Below are 15,019 nucleotides of genomic sequence, written 5' to 3' on the forward strand. Positions count from 1 at the left end.
GGATAGTGTGACCTACATTATTAAATTGATATAATTTTTCAAAATTAGAATGCACATATTTTTGTGGGACGAATGAAAATGGAAAGTGCACAAGTTAGAGAAATTGGGGTCCACGTTTATATATTAGTTTTATCATAGAATGTGAGTGTAAAAGTTAGTGAAAAGTGAGGTCCATTTACAAAAAAAAAAAGAGCAAAATAGACAATTTTTCATGGATGGAGAAAGTACTAACATGCAACATTAATAAAATTGGTCCAACTCAAAAATTCACGTGGCAAGAACTACACAATTATAATCTGAAACATATTTCAAAACTATAATTTTTAAAAATAAAATTGGATTTCCCAATAAGCTTTCAACCATTATAAATAACTGTTGAATTTACTGAACTCAAAAACACCATACTCAAATAGCTCAAACTTAGAGCTGAAAACCAAAAACGCAAACCGAGAGAGAGAAGAGAAATTCTGTTGATACTCTGGTGAAAATAGATTGCACAAAATTCAAAAGCCCTAAGTGATCTTATTCTATTTATACTTAACTCTAAGCTAAAAAGTTATTGCTAAAATGCCTCTAATAACCAACTAACTAGCAATTAAGAACCTCCAACGGCTCTATCTGACTCAGCACCAGCTCAGCTCCAGCTGACCTCCAACTCACCCACAACAATCAACCATCTTGATGAAACAACAATTTTCACCGCCTTCGTCAAGATGGACTGTATAGACTTCTGAAGTTCATCTTGGCCAAAATGTTATCAAAGGCAGTAACACCAATGGTTTAGTAAAAATATCAGCCAACTGTAAATCATTCTTGATATGCATCGGTTTCACAATGCCTTCCAAAAACTTATCATGAACTGTATGGCAATCTATCTCAATGTTCTTGGTTCGTTCATGAAATACTGGGTTTGAGCTGATATGTACAACTGTTTGGTTATCACAAAAGAGTGGAACTGCTCTTCTATCTTGACTCCAAAATCACTCATCAAAGCAACAACCCAAACCACCTCACAAGTAGCCTGTGCCATGGCTCAGTATTCTAATTCAGCTGAAGACCTTGAGATGGTATTTTGCTTCTCAGCTTTCCATGAAATCAGAGAAGAACCAAGAAAGAGACAATAACCTGTCATGGACTTTCTTGTATCAGGGCAAGCTGCCCAATCCGCACCTGAGAAGATGCTAAGAGTATGATCGGTCTCATTGGAGTAAAATAATCCATGTCCAGGAGTTTCCTTCAAGTACCTTAGAATTTCCTCACTTGCCTCCCAGTGTTCATTGCAAGGCTTTGATACATACTGACTAAGTTTGTGTACATCAAAGGTTATATCAGGCCTTGTAATGCATAGATATCGAAGCCTCCCAATTTGCCTTCTGTACTTTGATGGATCACTCGTAGGAGCTCCAGCTTCTTGTTTTAACGGCTTCAATGGATCCATGGGCACACTAAGGAAGGTTTACATCCAAGAAGGTCTGGATCTCTTACTGGATCCATTGCATATTATTCCTTGCTATCTCAAGACTCGGAAAATATTTTGGAGTCCCTAAATCCTTGAACTTAAAGAACTGTGCCAGAAACTATTTGAAATGTTCTATCTTTTCTGGTTTGTTCATTGCAACCATAATATCATCAACATATACAACAATCCCAAAGAAGTATGAGTCTTCTTTTTGGAAGAAAAAAGAATGATTAGAGGTTGATTGTTGAAGCCTAAACTTTGACAATACCTCAGCCCTAAATTTCAACTTATAAACTCATTTACAGTCAATAGGGTCTTGCCTGGAGGGAGGGGCATTATTTTCCAGGTATTTGTCATAGCAAGAGCAGAAAGCTCTTTCCGCATAGCTTCCTGCCTTCAGTGTGTTTAGCAGTTTGAGTGTAAGACTTTGGCTCAAAAACCATAGTCATGAGTACAATGTACTTCAAATAAGTGGGTGAAAGTTGATTTAGGGAGAAGTAAGAGGAAATGGGATAGGGGGTGGTGGATGATATTGAGTTGCAGATATAGTCACTGAGGTGGGCAGGAAGTTTGGTGGCTCTTCCTGCTCAAGTGAGATGGTCAGTCTGAGCAGGAATATGCTTATTTGTATCAGTAATTGAAGGGGAAATGGGAATATTGGGGGAAGTAGCTGATGAGGGAGGAAGTATTATTTGGTGTAATTGAAGTATATGGTGGTGGAATGGGAAATTCAGAGGGTGATAGATGAGCAAAAAGGGAAAACACTCTCGTGGAACACCGCATGTCTTGTAATGTGTTCCTGCATTGATTCAAGATCAAGAACCCTATACCCTTTATAACCAGATGGGTACCCAAGAAAAATACACTTAGAGGCTCTAAGTGAAATTTTGTTTCAATTTCGAATAAGTGTTGATGCAAAACAGAGATAACCAAAAACCCTCAAGAGATTATAGGATGGAAATTTCTTGAAGGGAGCCTGAAAGGGAGTGATATTATCTGGTAATACAGATGAGGGATTTCTTGAAGAGACACAGATAAGGCTCGTTTCATGCATTTGTTTTGGGGTAAATTTTCATGCTTTCAGGAAACTAATGTGTAATTTTGAGTTCAGGTGCGTAGATATCTGTCAGATCCAGAAAATCATATAGAGTGTGACCAGGCATACGCAGGATCAAGGAGAATTGAAGTGAATTATCGCAAGTCGTCAAGCTGCCGTAAGAGAATCAAGAAAAAGGCGGCAAGAGCAAAAATGGGGACAAAAGAACAGATTTTAGAGATCCTTTTTGGCAAGGGCACAACCGTCATTTCAAAGGAGGATGCCCTAGGGATTAGAGCCTCAAGCCTCCCTATATAAAGGGATGGAGATTGAAGCATGAGGCAGCTCTCCTTTTAAGCGCAAGTCTCCCGAGCTCATTTCACTTCATATTCTTAATTTTAAGTTCCGCGCACTTGGAGGGGAGTCCAATTCTGGCTGTTGGTGGTGTTTTAGTCTGTGATACTCGTGTTCCAGCGTTCTTCGTGGACGAAGAAACAATTTATACTTTCTGTTTTAGCTTTTACCTTCATGTTTTGGGATATTGTTGGTGTTTGAACTCGTTAGTTAAATTTCACAGTTGTTTGTTGGTGAATCTAAAGCTTGCATTCGGATTTTGTTTGAATCTGCTTTGGAATTTGAATCATGGGTATCTCATTTAAATTTCCATTTGGATATGTTGATTTTGAGTTGATTTGTGTTGATTGGATGCTTTTCGCAATTGTTAGGAGTTAGGATCCAGTAGATCTAGTTTATTTGACGTCCGATTCCAACGTTCCATGTTTGTTCAATCTTTAATTCTTTAGATATGGAGTTCTCTGTTTCGAATCTGCATGATTATGGCTCATTACTGTCCGTTTCTCAATTCCGCTTAGTTAAGTAGATTAGATCCGGTAGTTCTAGTTTGATTTTCGCATTTACGGTTTGTTCTGAAGCATGCTCTGTTTCATTTCGTTGAAGATTGTCCATGGGTATCTCAGTTAAATTTCCGTTTGGATCTATTGATTTTGAGTTGATTTGTGTTGATTGGATGCTTTTCGCAATTGTTAGGAGTTAGGATCCAGTAGATCTAGTTTATTTGACGTTCGATTCCAACGTTCCATATTTGTTCAATCTTTAATTCTTTAGATCTGGAGTTCTCTGTTTTGAATCTGCATGATTATGGCTTATTACTGTTCGTTTCTCAATTCCGCTTAGTTAAGTAGATTAGATATGATAGTTCTAGTTTGATTTTCACATTTACAGTTTGTTCTGAAGCATGCTCTGTTTCATTTCGTTGAAGATTGTCCATGGTTCTGTTTCACTCTGTTTTTCGTCGGTCTCATGAAGAAGATGAAGTAGTTAGTTGTTAGGATACAGATCTGTAGCTTTATTTTGTGTTTTTCACCTTTTCGCGGCGTGTCAGTCACTTAGGTTGGTTAGGGAAATTGGTCCCCACTTGCTTTGGCATGTTGGTTTGGCTATTTTGGGAAAGTTTCAACATGTTCCTTCAGTTGCAAGTGTTCTAGGGAGTTTAATTCAATTTTACAAACTATTTCATGTCCAGTGTTATGCATGTTCCGTACTTCCTTCAGTCTCATAGGTCTGTTAGATAGAATAGTCTTTCAATTCTGCCGAGTCTAGTAGATTTATACTTAACCCACTAGTTTGCGTGGCAGCAGCCGCACACTTTCCAAAACTTCCAAACACACTCTTAGCACATTCATCCTTGTGGGATTCGATTCTTACTTCCCTCTACTAATCAATAGTATTGTGGGTTAAGGTTTTGATATCAGCTCTTACCGCACGTCCGACGACACGCGATTAGGTCTATATTCCGCTTGACCAGTTGGTTTGGTAAATCTGCTCGACCTGTTTGCATTCCTACTTGTTTACTTTTAGAATGCGTAAAGAGTCTTGTATCAGACACACAGAAGTCTTATCATAAGAGATTTCGGTGATCGGGAAATATGCAGAAAAAGAAGAACTCTAATGAGATATTAGCGTTCTGCAGAAAGCGGGTTTGAGAAAGAAGAAGTTGTATTTCCTTAATTCTCAATCATGACTCTGATCTATGGGAATTCTTTAATTTATAAAATTTCCCCCTACTTGGTTCAAACTTACTGCTCGGAAAAGAACCAAGAAGAAAACCCGAAAAGATGACTCAATCTAACCTAACCATAAATATCGCCACTTAAGGAAAATGACCAGCAAACCCTAACAATAAGATACATTTAACAGGAAACGTAATCCCTATATTTGCTAGGTCTTGACATCATCCGCACCGGTCTAAGGCTCCTCATTCTTGGCTTCTTCGATTAACTGGGCTCCTTTTCCTTGCTGGACCCTGGCTCGTCGAACATCTGGGCTGGCTCACTCGATGATTGGGCCTATGCTGCTTCTACATTGTCTTAGTGTCGTGGTTTCGTATATGTGATCGTGGAGAGAGATTTCTGCTGAGGTCGACTGAAGAATGGGATGATTCTGGGCCAGTTAATAGAAAAATGGAGAAAAAGAGGAAAATTAAAGGAATTAAGAGAAGATGGCGTGAAACTGAAGAGAAGAGTTCAAAGATGAAATTTTAGAGAAGAAGAGTCGGCGGCGCCCTATTTTTTGTAGTAGTAAGAGTGTCCACGGCTGCGGTGCCGCAGCGGAGGAGAGAGCGCCGCATTCGCGACATGGAAGGGGCGGTGGCAGCGGTGGATACGGCACAACCACAGCGAACTATTGCACGCCGCTGACCGTTGCGGCAGCGCCGTCCGATTTTTATTTTTTAATTTTTTAATTTTCTTAATTTGTTTTTATAAATACAACCTATTCCAAATTCATTTTTTTCATTCCATTTCAATCTTCAATCTCAAATTTTACTCAAATCCACTCTCATCAAATGGATGACGACAGGTATTAACGCATGTTGGATGAGGCGTATGACGCGGTGGTTGAAGAGGTGGAGCGGGAAGTACAGGAGGATGCGGAGCGTGCGGCGGACAATCCGAAGTGACCATACCGGGGCTAACCAGCGATTGATTTTCGACTACTTTGCCGAAAAAAGTGTTTCCATTTTTAGTAATGAATTATCTTGATTGGGACAGACTAAAAAGAAATGGTTCATCTTTAATGGTACGGAAGGAGTAATTTTTTTCTTTCTTTCTGAAGGACGGAGGGAATACTTAACAACTTAAAAGTTTAGAAAATCAATACAAGAAATCTGTAGCTTATTATGCTCCACATTTGCACATTTAATATTTTATTCTAAAAAATATGATGACATTTACAAATTTTATACCATTATACAGATTCATTCACATTACAAAATCTGTACTATTTCTTAAAAGGGTAGATTACATTGTCTATGTTTCTCAATAGCATAGTAAAAGCGTTAAACAACAATGACAAATGGCATGTGTCCGATATTTATTTTTAAAATAAATGTTTTGAAATTTTTATTCAGACAATCGTGATATTTCTATTTACATTTATGTACTATTATCCATTTCCTATTAATTGTCTCATTTTATCATTTTTATTTAATCTAATAATTGTCTCATTCCAGTTTTACTATTTTTTTTAAGTGGACTCCACATCCTATTAACACAATCTAATCACAATTATTATGGAACTAAAAGTATGAACTATTTCAATTTTACTTTGTTCCGTAATATTAGGGAAAAAAATTCTTCAACGAGATGAAACCTATTCTCGACAATAATACTTCAATGACTTTTTTTTATATTTCTCTTATTTTACAAATTATGCATTAAAGTTTGTACCTCTTAAAAAATTCATATATTTAAGGGTGGAGGAAGTATAAAAAAGTAGGACCTATATGCTATTAATTTATTTCCACTTTCCTTAACAAAGTCAAACAATTTGTTTAAATTTGCATCGTTTAAAAATGGGAAAATCAATGGAAACTGGAGGAAGTATCTTTTTATAAGAATAGTTACAACAAAAGATTATTTGGTGAATATTTCTTATATTGTCTTATTAATCTTATTTGTGATTTTATGCATAAATAAGGTACGGAGAATAAAAAATTCACTTTTATAAGATTTTTGAAAATTTTAGTTCGTAAAGATGATTTTGATAACAATGGTGTTTCCACTTAATGTTGTTTATATATATTTTTTAAAAAACTTATGAACTAGTATTATCATTCTAAGTTATATTCCTAATTATTTATATTTATATTTATATTTTTGTTTATCAAAACTTATTAACATTTGATTTATTGAATATTATACATTGTGGATTAATTATTATGTATTAATGATGTTTTCGTATTAACTACCCATGTTAAAGTGTGATTGTTATGTTTGTATTTGAAATTCAAAATATTTTGTATACAACATTTTTCTTACATTTAAATTCTTGAAACATATTTTTATTATATACTCCATTCGTCCCACTTTAGAAGACCCGGTCACTTTTGCACACTCGTTTTATAAAAATCATAATGAATAATTAAAGTAGAGAAATGGTAAAGTAAGAGAGAGAATAATGTTGAGAAGACGTGGGAAAATTTCATCCCATCCATCATTTTTGTATGAAGACTAACTCAAGTATGTAGGTGATACAAGTTGGATGACTTGGACTTGAGTCGGTGAAGACTCAAGTGTAGTTTGGATTCCGATTCTATCTTATACTTGTAACGTATTACCTTTGTATCTTGGTTTGTTAACTTGAGAATAGGGATGTCAATGTAGCCCGTAATTCGTGGGCTGACCCGAATAGCCCGTCAAATTTATAGGGTTAGTGCTGGAAATTTTCAGCCCGATAAAATCAAAACCCGATTAGCCCGCACCCGATTAACCCGCAACCCGTTAGGGCCAGACCCGAAAACCCGATAAAATTTCTATTATTCTATTTTTTATTCCTAATTCGACATTTCATTGATTACTTTTATAATATAGATAACTAAAAAAATAACTTTCAATATAATATAAAATATACTAATTATATATTAATTTTTTATTAATATAATAATTGATAAAAAAATTATAAACTTCAAATTCAGTAAAAAAATATTTAAATTTCTAAAACATGCATTACAATTCCATGAAATATCTCAAATATTAGTATTTGATCATGTTTATGATTGAGTTTAAGCATATATCTCAAATATATCATAAATAAATGTTTTACATTGTATGAATACAACTAATTTTAATCATTATTTATTGGATTGATAGCATGTTAATATTATCGGCAGCAGCCCGATTAACCCGCTGGGCTAGCCCGAAACCCGAGCATTTTAGGGTTAGGGTCGAACTTTTATAACCCGAAAGAAATCACAACCCGATTAACTGGCACCCGAGTAGGGTTGGCCCGAAACACGACGGCCGGCCCGATTGACATCCCTACTTGAGAGATTGACCATCTCTAGGCTCAGCTGCAAAAAGAAGTCTTGGTAATTACTAATTAGTGAATCCGTAGTTATTTGATCCCTACATTTACCATTTTAAATCTGTATACTCCCCCCGTCCCCAAAGAGTATGAACTATTTCCTTTTTCATCTGTCCCTAAAGAGTATGAACTTTCTAATTTTGAAAAATTCAAACAACATAATACCCTTACACATAATTTTATTTACAACTTATACCATTACCATTAACACTTATACCATTATAATAATGTGGACCCCACTCCCTACTAACATTATTTCCACTACCATCTCTCTCTCTTACTTTTCCCCTTATTTATTAAAACCCGTGCCGAACCCAAAGTTCATACTCTTTGGGGACGGAGGGAGTATTTTTTTATGCAAGTTTAATTATCATTTTTATCTCCTATGAATACACTTAAATAAATGCATGCAAATTTCTAGTTATCACTCTGTCGTTACTGCCATTTTTCTGTCACGTTTATTAAGATCATCATCTTCTTCTTTGCTCCTATCTTTCTTCAAGTATGCAACGGCCCAACTTAGCATGGTTCTAATAATGAATAAAAACAGAACATACATTGTCTAGTATATTTACGCAAGCGTCTGAAATCAGAAATAAGAATCCTATTTTTGTGTTCAAGTTAATTGAGTTGAATTTGGTACTGTTTTGTTTCTGCTAAATGTTCCAATCTTGATATATAAGTGCATTTTTCCGATTGTGTTTACGGAATCTACAATTTATCACCAGCTTGCCCAAAACCGACATACCGTGATAAGGGCACCCGCAACGCTGTGCCGTTGCGGTTCCTATGCCGTTCCGGCGGAACGGTTCCGCGGCGGCACTTGTTGCTGGTGCCGTTCCGTCGCCATTCCGTGCCGCCCCCGTTCCTATGCCGTGCCGCGTTCCGTTCCGGAGGAACGCGGAACGAGACGTTCCGCCACGCGCCGAGGCGACGTGGCGGCCTCCCATTCGACGCGTGAAGCCCACTCGCTGCCCCGCGAGTGGGCTTCGTCCCGATGACGCAATAATTCAATTTTTTTTAAAAATACGAATTTAATAAATTTTTTTTTTTGCAACGGTAATGTGACCGTTTTTTATATCCGTTTTATATTTTTTTTTATTTTTTATTTATTTATTTACTCTATAAATACTCATATTTCATACTCATTTCAATCACAAACACACATCTATTCCTCTCTATTTCCACCCCAATTTTCATCTCAAATCAACTCTGCTTTCCTTCTCCCAAATTTAATCAAACTAATGGATCCTTTTGAACAAATGCGTCAAATATTGCAACAATCACTTGAAGAAGATCGACGACGGGAGGCCGAAGAAGCCGCGCCGCCCCAACGACGCTCCCGTACGTACATCCATCGTAACCGGGAGGAAGCCGCTGCAAGGTTAGTACGCGACTACTTCTGCGATAACCCGGTTTGGGGAGATACGTACTTCCGTCGCCGTTTCCGCATGGGGAAACCTTTATTTCTCCACATTGCGAATACTTTGGCAGCCCGGGAAGAGTTCTTCCAGGAAGGGTACGACGCGATTGGCCGTCCCAGCCACACGACGCTGCAGAAAATGTACTGCAGCAATCTGCCAGCTTGCGACTGGACAAACGGCCGACATGTTCGACGAATACCTCCACATCGGAGACAGCACTGGGCGAATGTGCTTGCTCAAATTCTGCAAAGGCGTCCGGGCAGCCTTCACCGACGAATTTCTCCGGAGGCCAAGCACGACCGATTGTCAGTTCCTGCTCGACCTTCACGAAACAGTGCACGGATTTCCCGGGATGCTCGGCAGCGTCGATTGCATGCACTGGCAATGGAAGAATTGCCCGGTGGCGTGGAAGGGGTCCTACACGAGCTGCCACAAAGGCACCCACCCAACCGTTATACTTGAGACCGTTGCCGACTACCGCCTTTAGATCTGGCACGCGTACTTCGGGGTCCCTGGGTCGAACAACGACGTAAACGTGCTCCACCAGTCCGACCTCTTGACCGAAGTTTTGGATGGTAAAGCGCCGACCATCAACTTCGTCGCCAACAACCGGCTTTATAAAATGGGGTACTATCTCGCCGATGGCATCTACCCGAAGTGGCCTACCTTCGTGAAGACGTGCAGTGGGTCTGCGAACCCAAAGCAGGCTCTTTTTGCGCAGAAGCAGGAGGCTGCTCGCAAGGATGTGGAGAGGGCGTTCGGGGTTCTCCAAGCGCGCTTCAACATCATCAAAGCCCCGGCTCGTACGTGGTTCATGGAAAACATGGTCGACATCATGTATACGTGCATAATCTTGCACAACATGATTGTCCAAGACGAAGGACCGGAGGCGGGAAATTGGTTCGACGACGAATCCCCCGGGAAGCTCAACCGCAAGTAGTCCGCCTCGAAGTGGAGCGCATCCGTCTATACAAGAACGGTTATCTATTCGTGCAAGGACACGAGACTCTAGTGCCCACACCCAACTCCAACAGGATCTAATTGAGCACATTTGGGCAAATTTTGGCGGATGAAATTATTAAAATTGTGTACTTTTATTTTTTTAGGATTTTAATTGTGTGCTTTTTATTTTTTTAGGATTTTAATTGTGCGCTTTTTATTTTTTTAGGATTTTAATTGTGTGCTTTTTATTTTTTTAAGTTTAAGTTGTAATTTTTTTTAATGTTGTGTGTTTTTTAATAAAGTGTGTTTGTTTTTTAATAAAATGTTTTTATTTAAATTGAATTGGGTTGGAAATAAAAAAAAATGAAATTGAATGAATAGTAATTTAAGGAACGGTTAAGGAACGGAGGGTTGCAGGTTCCGTTCCTTAGTTAAGGAATGGAGTAAAAAAGTACAGTGGGGCCCTCAAATAGTGGTTTAAGGAACGGTATAGGAACGGTATAGGAACAGCGTTGTGGATGGCCTAAGTTTACCCAGTTGGTTAAAATCAAATATTACAACTTAGAATAAATGCTCCAATATTAAAACTTGACGTTTAAATAGTAGTCTTGTGATTTCAGTTCTAGTGATTATACTACAAAGTAATAAACAAAGTTAAAGTTACGCTAATGTAACAAGCAAACACCAACCAATAGTCCTTCTTGAAGAGCCAGTTGCTTTGCAATTTCTACTGCTTCATCGCTCGATATGTAGCAAAGGCAAAAGGAGTCAAATACAAATTAATTTACAAAATGAGATCTGATTCAGCAGTGTTTTAAGTCAGATGGACTGCTTATTATGCTTATGCATCTTAGAGCAAAGAATAAAACTGCACGGCTACATGGTTTAGGAGCTACGGAAAATAGTAGGGGTAAGAAACAAACAGCTATCTATAACTTCATCTACGACTTCTAGATCTAAATTCTTTGGGATAAAACCAGCTCCAATCCCTTGAATTTTGTGAGGACCTGCAGTTTCAAATTTCAAAAAGGGAAAATAAGCTACCTTGACATTTGGATTGAGTTTTTTGAGGTAACGACCAGTGCCCGAAATAGTTCCACCGCTGCCAATTCCTGTATTAGCTTCAACCAGAACACTCTAGAATGCAGTCGAGTTCCCATATAAGAACAAAGTATACACGGGTAGAGTAAAATGAACTTGAAAAGTGCTCAGAAAAGAAAAAGAAGCAATGTGACAAAAGAACAAATCGCACATCATACCTTTCCCGGAGTTATAAGACCTCTTTTCTCAGCATCAGCTATCATACTGTATCCTATCCTGGAAGCAAGACACCACTACTGATGTTCATGTGTATACAGCAACCTACTCTCAAACAAGAGATTCCTAAATAAATGTGTTGGTCATGGAAGAAAAAGCAGCTAACAGTTCTAGCTCAAAGACAGTGATTTTTAAAAAGGCACAACACAATACCAAATTTGAATGTGAAGAGTGAAATTGCTGACCTATCCTTGACACTGCAACATGGCTCCATAACCTCAAGCTTTGCAGAAACATTTGCGACACAACCTTTTACATTGGTGTCTTCCCAATAAGCTGTATAGAGAGAGCATAAGCATTGAAACAAAGTGAACAAACACAATTGGGGAAAGTAAGAAATAAAACTTCAACAACATCCAAGTATTGCTCCAAAAGGCAGTGGAGGTGCATTAAAGCCGGTAGGAGGCGGAAGGTCAAGTTGTGCTGCCATAAAGACAATTCCGTTCCACCAGGCTTGGGTACTGCAGCCATTGTGGCGGTCATGTACATGGCCATAAGGGAGTTCGAGCCTCTCCCGAGCCCAAGCCCGAGCCAGCCTGGCTTGATTCGCCTCGGCCCTTCCTCGCTCTAGCCGCCTTCGCCGCCTTGGTCCCTTGCGGCCGACGGCGCCCATGGGTGGATCCCCCGGCATCGCCGGCCGTGCCCTCAACCTCATGCGAGCCACCCTCTTGTGCCCCGCTGCCCTCACCGGCGTCACCAGACTAGTATTGGCCACTCGCCGTGTGCTTCGTACGCTTGGAGGTTGAGCCCGAGCTGGAGCGGACACCGCCGGCCCACCTTTCCTCGTCCTTGACGACCTGCCAAACATCAACAAATTTGAATTGTTCGCCGGTGTCGTCGTGGTAGACGCGCAAAGCCGACCTCAGAATGTCGGCACCCGTGGATCCGCTTTGGTACTAAGTCGTTTCGTTCGTGTAGATGCCGCAGAATATTTTGACCTCTCTGTCAAAGTGAGCGCGAAACATCTTATATGTGCGGCGGCGGGACCCCTTCGACTTAATCAGGTGGTGGCCTCGGAGACCTTTTCCCAAAAACACTTCCGGCTTTGTTGATTCCCGACGATGGGATCGTATGAAACACGGATCCAGGAGTTGTACACCGCCATCGTTTCTTTGCTATTGTACGGATGCCGGCCTAGATCCTCCTCGCCCGCCTCCGCCTCAGCCCTGGAGCTTCCACTGCCTCGGCCTCCTCCTGGAGTGGGTTCAACGGAATAATCCTCCCTAATCTGGGATAATCCCTGCGAATACCGCAGGGCAGAGGGACGAACGTATGCATACACTCCAGAATTGGGTGGTTGGTACCCCCGGCGTCGACGAACCCTGGGTGCCCGGCGTCGACGAACCGGAACCATCCAATGTGTTGTACATGCTCGCCCAGTCGCCGAACGCGTTGAGATCCCACCCGCCGGAGCCGCCACCGCCGGAGTTTCCGTCGCCGGATATTTTGTGACGAGAAGTTAGATGAAAATTGGAGAGGAAATGAAGATGATTTGGGGAGAGAAGATGTGTAGTTGTGTGTGACGATGCCCACTCGCGGGCCGGCGAGTGGGCGTCACGCATAGCGCCTGGGCGCGCCTGGGCGCGTGGCGAGATGGCTCGTCACTCGTCACGCCGTGACGGGACGCGGGACGGGATCGGGAAGGACTGGGACGAGACGGGGTGCCGCAACGCGTCGCGCCGCCGTCCCGTCCCTCCGTGACGGAACACGGGACACCCGCGTAACGCTTTGCGGGTGCCCTTACTAATATAGAGAGACAGAGAGATGAAATTGAAACCTGGCTAACATCTTCAGCAATGTTAAGGCCTTCAGTCGCCGCTTTACACACATTGATATGTCACATACTCTCTACAAGTAACAAGTTGGAATATACTCCACAATAATGCTCTTCATGGTTAGAGGGTACTTTTATCATAAAAAAATCTCCATGTATAATACTCCTCCATCTCACTTTAAGTAAACTATTTTTTTTGAATGTCTCACTAATGACATATTTTTAAAAATAGAAACATCATTTTATGTACTCTTTTTTTTTCCTGGTACTTTATCTTCTCCACTTAACAACACTAAATAAAATCTCATGTTAAAATAGAATGCTCCACTTCGAATGGGACAAATGAAGTATGTTAATATCCAGGGGTCACACCTGATTTTTTTTTCCAAGGACTATTTGTTGGGTACAAACCCATCTCACATCGGATGAGTGGGGGAAGTTGGAAGGTATATATAATTCATGCACAACCCCAATTAGTTTGAGGCCTTTTGGGAGTGGCCCAAAAATAAATCCGTGCGGGCTTGACCCAAAGCGGACAATATCAAACTAATGTTGCACTCGACGATCCTAACAAGTGGTATCAGAGCCCAGGTGGCTATGGGTCAGACCTGGATGAGCCCCGATTAAGGTTGGGCCCTGAAACACTCGGGTTAGAATCGGGTCCTGGATGACCCAGGGGCCAGGGCTGGAACGACCCATGTTCGTGTCGACTGCGTTCCTGATGTGGTCTCGGTTTGAGTGGAGGTTTGTTGGGTAAACTCATCCCATATTGGATGAGTGAGAGAAGTTGGAAGGTGTTTATAATTCTTGTCAAACCCCAATTAGTTTGAGGCCTTTTAAGAATGACCTAAAACTAAATCCATGCGCGCTTGACCTAAGGCGGACACTATCAACTAGTGTTACTCACTACAAAAAAATCATCTTTTCATCACACTTAAAAATGTCAGGATATATATTTTTTTATTACACTTCATCTATAATCACAATGGGAGCAAGTGTGATAACAAAAGATGTAATAATAGTTTGAGTGAAAGGATAGAGGGTCTACTATTTCACTTGGAAACGTAATATAAAATTACTTGTAGTGTCATTCGAGAATGTCATAAGACATAATCTGAGATTACACTATCTTAGTACGTATGAAAAATTTAAAAAAATACCCCATGTGAATGGTTCTAATTACATTACCCCCCTGATTGTATGTAATTTACAATTTTCACCTACGAATTTCCATAATTTATACATTGGTCCTTCGAATATTAAAAAAAAAATTTCATCCTTTAAATGCTTAAAATTATATTTTTTAAAATATATAATTATTTTTGTTACTTCCATATACAAAATACAATAATAAACTAAATTTAATAATCCAACAAACTTTTATCAACAAATCATGTAAATAAAATTAACATTCAAATATATAAAAATCCAAAGTATTTCAAAACTCTAAACATGCATTCCAATAATATGAAATGTCAATTCATTTTCTTCTTAAACTATGTGAGCATACTAGTACAGACTATAAAGCATAATCTATTATAAAGAGCATAACACATTTGTAGGTAAATTGCTTCTCTCTTTATATATGTGAGCCTCTTCTTCCTATTCGTCGAAAGAACAAGTTCCTCTGCAACGTGCCCTGCAAAAAAATTTAAAAATTTTAAATTACTATCATGAGTTAAAAA

The 15,019-nt window shown here is 39.6% G+C and overlaps 2 protein-coding genes across 2 annotated transcripts; both read right to left on the reverse strand.

Annotated features, from left to right (window-relative positions):
* Window positions 1–1,033: 1,033 nt before the first annotated feature.
* On the reverse strand, window positions 1,034–1,438 carry LOC121809290 (uncharacterized mitochondrial protein AtMg00810-like). The gene has a single exon (XM_042209878.1). It carries the CDS (start codon window positions 1,436–1,438, stop codon window positions 1,034–1,036), a length of 405 nt encoding a protein of 134 aa, XP_042065812.1.
* A 9,690-nt stretch (window positions 1,439–11,128) lies between these two features.
* On the reverse strand, window positions 11,129–12,031 carry LOC121809370 (cysteine synthase-like). The gene is made up of 4 exons (XM_042209990.1): window positions 11,881–12,031; window positions 11,746–11,836; window positions 11,503–11,560; window positions 11,129–11,380 (listed from the first exon to the last, which is right to left on the reverse strand). Exons 1-4 carry the CDS (start codon window positions 12,029–12,031, stop codon window positions 11,129–11,131), a joined length of 552 nt encoding a protein of 183 aa, XP_042065924.1.
* Window positions 12,032–15,019: the final 2,988 nt, after the last annotated feature.

The sequence above is a fragment of the Salvia splendens genome, chromosome 1 (assembly GCF_004379255.2).
Source record: "Salvia splendens isolate huo1 chromosome 1, SspV2, whole genome shotgun sequence".
In the NCBI taxonomy this organism is placed as follows: domain Eukaryota; kingdom Viridiplantae; phylum Streptophyta; class Magnoliopsida; order Lamiales; family Lamiaceae; genus Salvia; species Salvia splendens.